General features: G+C 59.8%; 1 protein-coding gene across 1 annotated transcript in view; it reads left to right on the top strand.

Annotated features, from left to right (window-relative positions):
- PRDM16 (PR/SET domain 16) overlaps positions 1-7,704 on the top strand; it is a 199,568-nt gene that overhangs the window by 155,357 nt on the left and 36,507 nt on the right. The window contains exon 5 of the mRNA XM_025048541.1: positions 824-958. Coding sequence (XP_024904309.1) covers positions 824-958 — 135 coding nt within the window. The remainder of the gene's footprint in view (positions 1-823; positions 959-7,704) is intronic.

Here is a 7,704-nt window from a genome sequence, read left to right as displayed (position 1 = left end):
GAAAAAAAAAAAAAAGGTTCTGCATATGATGGATATTTTCAGATAAATTATTTCCATTTTTATAATGTAATGCTGGATGATATGAAGTTTAACATGATAACTAGAAATATAGAAAGTATGTATGGAATGTGGATAACTTACTATTGATAGCTGACCTTTATGGAAGTGTTTTCATTGAGAATAATTTATGTGGATTTCCACCTTTTTGGCTGTTATTATCTTAAATCAGCATGAAACCAGGGATTGAAAACTGATTTACTTTAACGACGTTTCCTACTACAAAATCACAGTTCACAGTTTGAGAACGTAAAAATCAGGGTGATGTGCACGCCGGTGTGAGCACGCACACACACACACACACACACACGCACACACACGCTCACACACACACACACACACACACGCTCACGCTCACGCCCAGGCTCGTGGGCAGCCACACGCCCAACACCTTTACCTTCAAGGACGGTTTTCTCCATTCCTGCACCCCAACTCCCCTCAGCAGAGGGCTCGTTCTGAGACACAGTGGCCTCTGCTTTCTCACACGTGGGACAGCTTTGCTGGGGAGCGTTTGCAATGCTGGTGGCACCTCTCGCTCTGGGCCAGTGATCTGCCCGGTGAGGAAGGAAAGGGCCCCCTCCCCCTCCACTGAACTCCCCGAGGCTCCAGGGCGGGTGGGCCGGGTGGGCCAGGCACCTTGCCGATGACCCTCAGAGGGTCTGCTGACGCCTAGGTGCCGGGCTGCCTGCCACTCCGAGCCCAGACAGCCGGGTTCTTGCAAGGAGGATGCCTCTGACCCGTCCCGATGTTCCTTCTTCCGGGGCAGGTCTCTGAAGAGCTGGGCAGCGAGAAGTTCTGTGTGGACACGAATCAGGCCGGGGCCGGCAGCTGGCTCAAGTACATCCGCGTGGCATGCTCCTGTGACGACCAGAACCTCACCATGTGTCAGATCAGCGAGCAGGTAGGCCTGCGGCTTGCACGGGGGGCACCTCTGCTCTCTGAGTCGGCACCGGGCATGGGGGGAGTGGGGGTGCCGAGGCGAAGGGTCAGCCTGTCCTGCAGTGGAGGTGGCTCTTCGGCACTGGGACAGCATTGGGTTTCCGGGAGCTTGCGACACCCCGTGGGGGCTCCGTCGGAGCCTCGGTCAGTGGCCTCCCCAAGCCTGGCCGGGCTCGAGAGCCAAAAGCCGGTGGTCTGTGTGAAGGACACAGCGGAGCAGACGGGCTCCAAAGCCGCAGGCCCGGGAGGGAGGCGCGCAGGAGCGGTGGACACAGCCGGCCGCTTGGGACTCGCGTCCAAACGGCGCCGCTCAGCCAGGGCTGCGGAAGGGCCACTCCGACGGTCGGGGCCGAGGCGCGTTCCCAGCAGCCAGGGCCCTGAGAAATGCCGGGGCAGCCCGGCCAGCCCGCGAGGGACAGGCTTGCCACGCGTCCGCCCCAGGGTGGGCACCCCTGGCTCCGGCTGCGTGTGGCGGGCGTCCAGGTCCCCGAGCCGGCCACGATGGGACGTGCGCGTGGGGTCTGCTCGGACCAGGGAGGCAGCGTGTCCCCGGTGCTGGTGGCTTTAATTACAACTTTGCAAGTGGCACTGGAGCCTCCAGCTGCACTCTGGAGCCAGGCCCCGCGGGCCACATTTTCGCCGCGTTCCAAGAGCGCTGGGCTCCCGGGCGACCGGGGGTGGGGAGCGGGGGGCGGGGGGGCAGCGCCTTCCGTCAGAGCAGCCCGCTCTCGCCTGCAGTGTCTTGGGGTTACGCATGAGATTTCATTTACAAAAAGGATTCCATCGCCTTCAAAACACGTTCGCGGAGACCACATAACAAAGGGCACATTCTCGCGCCGCCTGTGCGAGCCGTTGACGGAGTCGAGGCGCTTGACGACGCGGAGAAACAGTTTTGCATTAAGAAACACAGTGAGCACCAGCCGGACCTGCTCGGTCCCCGAGGAGCACGGGCTGGCGCCGGACGCTGAGGCTCGACCCCGTCTCCACTGCAGGGGCGTCTACGGCCGTCGGCTAGAACCCCACAGTTTGAAAATGGCTTTTCTCCTGATTACAAACAAATACTGCAGATATAAAGCAAAAGAACAATCATAAAAATTGGAACGGAACTTAAAAAAGGGAAAAACTCTTCCGTCTTCCCGACGACAGTGAAATCGAGTGGAGGGGATCAGACGAGGCGTGCGGGAAGGCGGGCTTCCGCCGCCCTGTCTGCGGCGAGCGTGCGCCCCGCGTCCTGGCGGGCACGGTGCGGGGCCCGGGGCCCAGACTGCGCCTTCGTGACATGCAGAAGAGAGCGAGGAGGGGTCCAGACTGCCTGTTTATGACGGAAACGTGTGCTGGAACCGGGACCTAACTGAAGGGGGGCGGCGCTGTCTTGATGCGGCGAGCTTTGGAAAAAGCAAACAGATGTAGCCGCTTCTCGGAGAAAAGGCCTGTCTTCGGAACAGCTTTGTTTTATTATTACTATTTTGGGGGAGCTTTGATTGCAGCTCCGCGTCGGGTGCAAACGGCCCCGGCTGCTTTGCCCGAATTCTTTCCGCCGTCAGGACCAGGGGCAGAAACGCTTCCTGCCGACCGGAATGAGAGCCTTGGCTCCTGCGATTCCCTTTAATTCAACCCCACATTCTCCCCACGGCTCGCCCGCCGGGAAGCCCGTCCCGGAGTCAGAGGCATCCCAGCTCGACTCCAGAAACCCGGCGCGATGTCACGACCTTGGGACGCCTCCCGGAAACGCCGGCTGGAGGTTTCTCCCCAACACAGGCTCCGGGATTCGTCCCGGTTCAGCTCACGAGCTCAGAGGGGACAGGGGTGTGCACTTTACGCAAATGCAGCCCTGAAATGGCCCGAGGGAAATTCCTGCAGCCAGAGCTCGTGGAGCCCCTCAGCCATCCAGGGGAGAGGGGCGCCCTCGGCCCAGGGGCGCCTCCCCGCACCTCCGTGCTTCCCGGTGTCCCCACCACAGGCCCACTGAGGCGCACCTCCGAACTGAATCGACTTGGTGGCGGTGGCCTCCGATGCCCAGGACAGCAGGGGCCACGGAGCCGGGGGTGAAGGTGAACGACAATACTGGTCATTTCGAGCTCTAATAAGAAAACGAGAAACCACTCAGGTACACAGGCCCTCGCTGTCGGCTGGTGGGACGAGGTCACTTTTGGAAGGGCGCAATGGATTCCAAATGTTTTTTTTTTTTTTTAAAGTCTCCAAAAAACTCACTTACACTCTCTTGGTGGGCTGGCCACTCGGCCTCAGAGGGAAGTGTTTGTGTTTCCTGGTCCTGACTGGGTGTCCGGGTCCCCTCAGCCCTCACTGCCCTTGCCGGCGGCTGGGTGTCCTGCGTCCAGACCGGCTCTGAGCAGCTAGCGGCTCCCCGCCCACCTGTGGGTGCTTGGGAGCCCGGACGCAGAGCAGCATGGAGCCCACAGGCACAACTGCCTGTCCGGCTGGCCTTGCTCTCCCCCCAGCCTGCTCAGCCTGCGGCCCCCGTGTCCGCAACCCCCAGCCTGCGCCCGCACGCCCGAGCCCTCCACCCGGGTACAGCGCTGTGCTCCCGCGTGGGCATTCAGGCCGGGGAGGTAGACGTGAGGCAGAGTGAACCCCGAGGCTCGAAAGAACTCAGCACGTGCCCAGAGGCTCCCCAGAGAACCACTCGCCTCCAGCATGGGGACACGGAGGTGCAGGCACGGAGGCCGACACCCCTCCTTCCCAGGCAGTGCCGGTCTCGGGTCTGCGGGGTCTGCGGGAGCTGGGCCGTCTTCTGCCGGATGCGCGGTCCCCGTGGTCATGGGGCTGCAGGGCAGGGCTCCCAGCCCCTCCTCCAGGCTCTCGTCTTTGCCACGAGACCCCCCTCTTGGTCCCTTTGGCTCTGAGAAGTCCGTGTCCCAAGGGATGTCAGGGAGGGACGAGGCCTGTCACTTTGCCCTGCTCCTCCCTGTGTCTCTGGGTTGGGGAGCCGAGGCCAGCGGAGGCCACGGGTTTTGCCCTGGACCAGCCCATCACCTGGGATTGCTGCCCGCCCAGGGCCCACAGACGTCGGGGGCAGCATGAGCTCGGGGCGCCTGCTAGGAACAGAGCACGCACCGCGGGCCGCGTCTGCCTCTGGGGCTGCGGGGGGTGGTCGGGTCACAGCCTGGGACTGGGGAGCTCCGGCGCCCCTTTGCAGGTCAGCATGAACCCACGGGCACCCCGGTCCCCGCCACCTTGCCTCCCTCACACCCTCCGTCCTCCAACCCCTACTCCTTCGGAAAACGCAGCCGCTCGGATCACCCCTGGGTGGTCCTTTGTCCTGCCATGATGAGCAAGTGTGTGAAATGTTTCCGGAGACACAGACGCCGTCTGTTCGTTCAGCATGAAGGAAGGAGATGGGAACGGCTTGGAAGGGAGCAGCCCGCCGCGGAGGAAGGGGCTCCTGGTTCCCGCGCGGCGAGATGTCACGTGGCCAGTGCCGAGGACGCTCGGACACGGTGCCGGGGTCGCACGCGGGCTGGGGAGCATGGCTCGGGGCTCCGACCCCCCCGGAGAGGCCCGCGCTGCCCCTCACAGGGCTGGCCGGGCATGAGGTACCCACAGCCCCGGCACATTCCAGGGTCTGAGTGAGGGGCCTGTCTCCCCAAACTGGAAGCAGACGGAGGCTATTCTCCTTCCCCGTGTGGCAAACAAAGGCATTTCGCCTGCAGATGAGCCGGCCGATAAGCGCGGGGCACCGTGCGCGTGAGCCAGCGCCGGCTCTTAATGAGAACCGGGTGCTGCGGGGCCAGCCGCCCTTGGCAGAGGGCGTTTTCCATTTGCTTTCGTTCCCGCCGCCCCGACCTGGACCCGCGGCCTGCGGGCGACTACACGGCGGGCATTTTTTTCCTCGCGCCGGCGCAGGCCCCGGCTCCCCTCGCTTCGTCCCCCACGGGTTTATAATTAAAAATCGTAGATGAATCGGCCGCTTTAAATGGTAGCTTCCAAACAATTAGGTTTGATTTTCTCTTTGAAAACGAGCCGGGCAGGGGATTCGTGTTAGCGTTTCTTAACCGGTTTACAAAAGACTTAAAAAATACATCCAATTTGTTCTGAGTCAGAAAGCTGTCAAATTTTACAGTGCCTTCTTCAAAGAAAACTGACTCTCTTTTTGGCAAAGAACAAGATATAAATTCAACTGTACTGTCACAATACCGGCTGTAATCTGTTGTCAGAATTTATAATCTTTTCCTCCTTAATCAAATGGAACACTTTATTGGAGGAAGCCATTTAAAAAGGCTGAAGACAGTTTGACCGTGACCAATAATTTATACAGAGAGCATAATATCCAGTTCCAAACTGTACAACGAAGACAGCGATACGTGTATGAATATTTTTTTTTTTAAATGTTTGAGCTGCTGGAGAGGTGTCAGAATACACAGCAGCAAAACATAAAGATTTAGGCACGAGACGCTGCAGCCACGCCTGGCAAATCCCAGATAACAAGCCTTCTCCTCTCCCAGCCAGAGGAAAGAACTTCTGCACACCCCTGGAGCCTGCAGATGGGGCCGGCCCCAGAATTGCTGCCCCCTTGCCAGGCCCAGCAGAGCAGGCCAGAGGAAGGCTCCCACGGTGCAGGCTTAGACGAGGGCAAAGAGAGAGAGAGAGAGAGAGAGAGAGACCTCTGCAGGACGCACCGCAGCCCCCAGGGCCCCCATTAGACCTTGGAGCATCACCTGGGCCGTTTCTGAAACTCAAAATGCTCGACTCCTTAGCCAGCCGCAGGGCCCCGGTACCCGGTCTCCCAGGACGAGAGAGCCTGCAGTTTGGGGACAGCAAATCGTGAGGATAACTTGAAGCAATGTGGCCGTGCTGGCACCCGCCTACCCCCTTTGGGGTCCCCGACAGATGAAAGATGCCCAGGCATAACCCTCAGACCCACGTCCTCCGTCAGAAGGCGAGGCGGACTGGGCCGCTGCGTGAATTGCTTTAGCAATTTCTGCGAAGGGATTCAGATTCCCCCGGCTGCGAAAAGGCCTGCGCGCCGCTCACCAAAGGCTCCACGAGCTCAAGCAGCACTAGATTTCAAAATCCAGGATGGAGAGGGGTGGTTTTCTTTTCTTAAAGGCTGAGCACAGTTAAAGAGATCTCACTTAGAATGTCTCAAACTGGTCAAAACGGGGGAGAAAAGTCATCCAGTTCACGCGATCCCTTTTGCCATTTAGAGGAAGCGGTCTGTTCCCCGGAGGAGAGAGCCGTGGGCTCCTGAAGCCTGCGCCAGCACCGGCCAGCCTGCCCGGGCTGCATCCGGTCATTTCTGCCCCGGGCAATTCAGGGACAGGTTTTCAAACATTTACATTTTAAAATTCTAAGGTTAGGTAGAAATTAAAATTGTAGAATGTAAGTGTTCGCATTAGAAAACAGTATTTATCCTTGTGAATCAATTCGGTATTAAAAAAAACAAACAAACAAACTTAAAGTCTAAGCAGAAAGTATCCAAAACTAACAACCGTTATAAATTGGAAATAGTTCTTTGTCTTAAAGAATGTCGTTGGCGGAAAAGGGTGTTCACTTCCGTAAAAGGCCGGTGGAAGCACACGGGGCCTGCGCTGAAATCTCGCGCTTCTCCGGCAATTTCTCTGCCATCTCCCCGCCCCCCTTTTTGTCCCTGTGCTCCGTGTGCCTAGCAGGGCGCCTCGTGGGGGCTGCGGGATGAGAAAGGGGGAGGGAACGGGCAGGGCCGCGCTAATGGCTATAATTCCGGGGACCCGTTCTGGGTGTCGTTCGGCCATGCTCCATGAAGTCCTTGTCCTTACAAAGAGAACCCGAAAGGCCGAAGCGAGAACTTAGCTGCAGGCCGCGTCTGTTTGGCAGAGTGATTTTAAAAGCCGTTTAGAGCAGACATTTATTGGCGCTGGTAAACTCAGCTGTTTCAGCAGCTCTCCCCGCCCTCGGGTCCGGAATCCAGCGAGGGATTCCAAATATGCCGGCCTCGGCCTCGGCCTCGGCCTCGGCCTCGCTTGGCGCGCACCCCAGGCCTGAGACGGGCTTTGCACAGGGCAGGGCAGCAGCTGTGGGGAAAAGGCGCAGGTACTCAGAGGCTGTCACCGGCAGGAACGCAGTGGATTTTCCTGCGGCCGAGCGGGGCATGAAAGGCCATCTGACCACGCTGGTCCTCTCGCCGTGAGGGTCGGCCTTCTCTCTCCCCGCTCGTGAAAACGCTTCCAGCTCAGCCTCCCCCACAGCTAACTTGGCCCTGGCGCCGGAGTGTGACATGGGGAAGCGGCACCCAACGACGCGAAGGCGATAACCCGGCTCAGGAATCTTAAAGGGGCGGCGGGAATGCATTACAGGCCCCCCGGGGCCGGGGCGGCTCAGTGCGGCGACCCGCGCGAATTGCACCGCCCTGCCCGCCACGAGCCCAGGCCCGGCGCAGTCCCACCCAGGCCTGGCCTTTGTCCCTGGAAACCGCGAGGCCCCGCCGCCGAGCAGGAACCGCGGCTTTCCCAGCGCCTCTGGCTGATAAGGCCTTTGTGCCACTGGGGACAGGTCGTAAAACCGCCTGCGGCTTCTGTGCGAGCCTCAGCGCCTCCGGCAAAGGCAGGGCCGGCCGTTGGGGAAAGTGCGCCGGCGCCTTCGCTGCTTCGCCGCCTCCTCCAGGTGGAGGCAGGTTGGGGACACCCCCGCCCCCTGCCCCGCCCCGGGCCCTGAGATTAGCACTAATAGCGATTAATTCCATCTGCGGCTCAAAGTCCAGGCACCCACGCT

This window comes from Pteropus alecto, unplaced genomic scaffold (assembly GCF_000325575.1).
Source record: "Pteropus alecto unplaced genomic scaffold, ASM32557v1 scaffold125, whole genome shotgun sequence".
NCBI lineage: Eukaryota > Metazoa > Chordata > Mammalia > Chiroptera > Pteropodidae > Pteropus > Pteropus alecto.
Note: the sequence above shows the minus strand (reverse complement) of the source record. Positions and strands in the feature narration are given on the sequence as shown.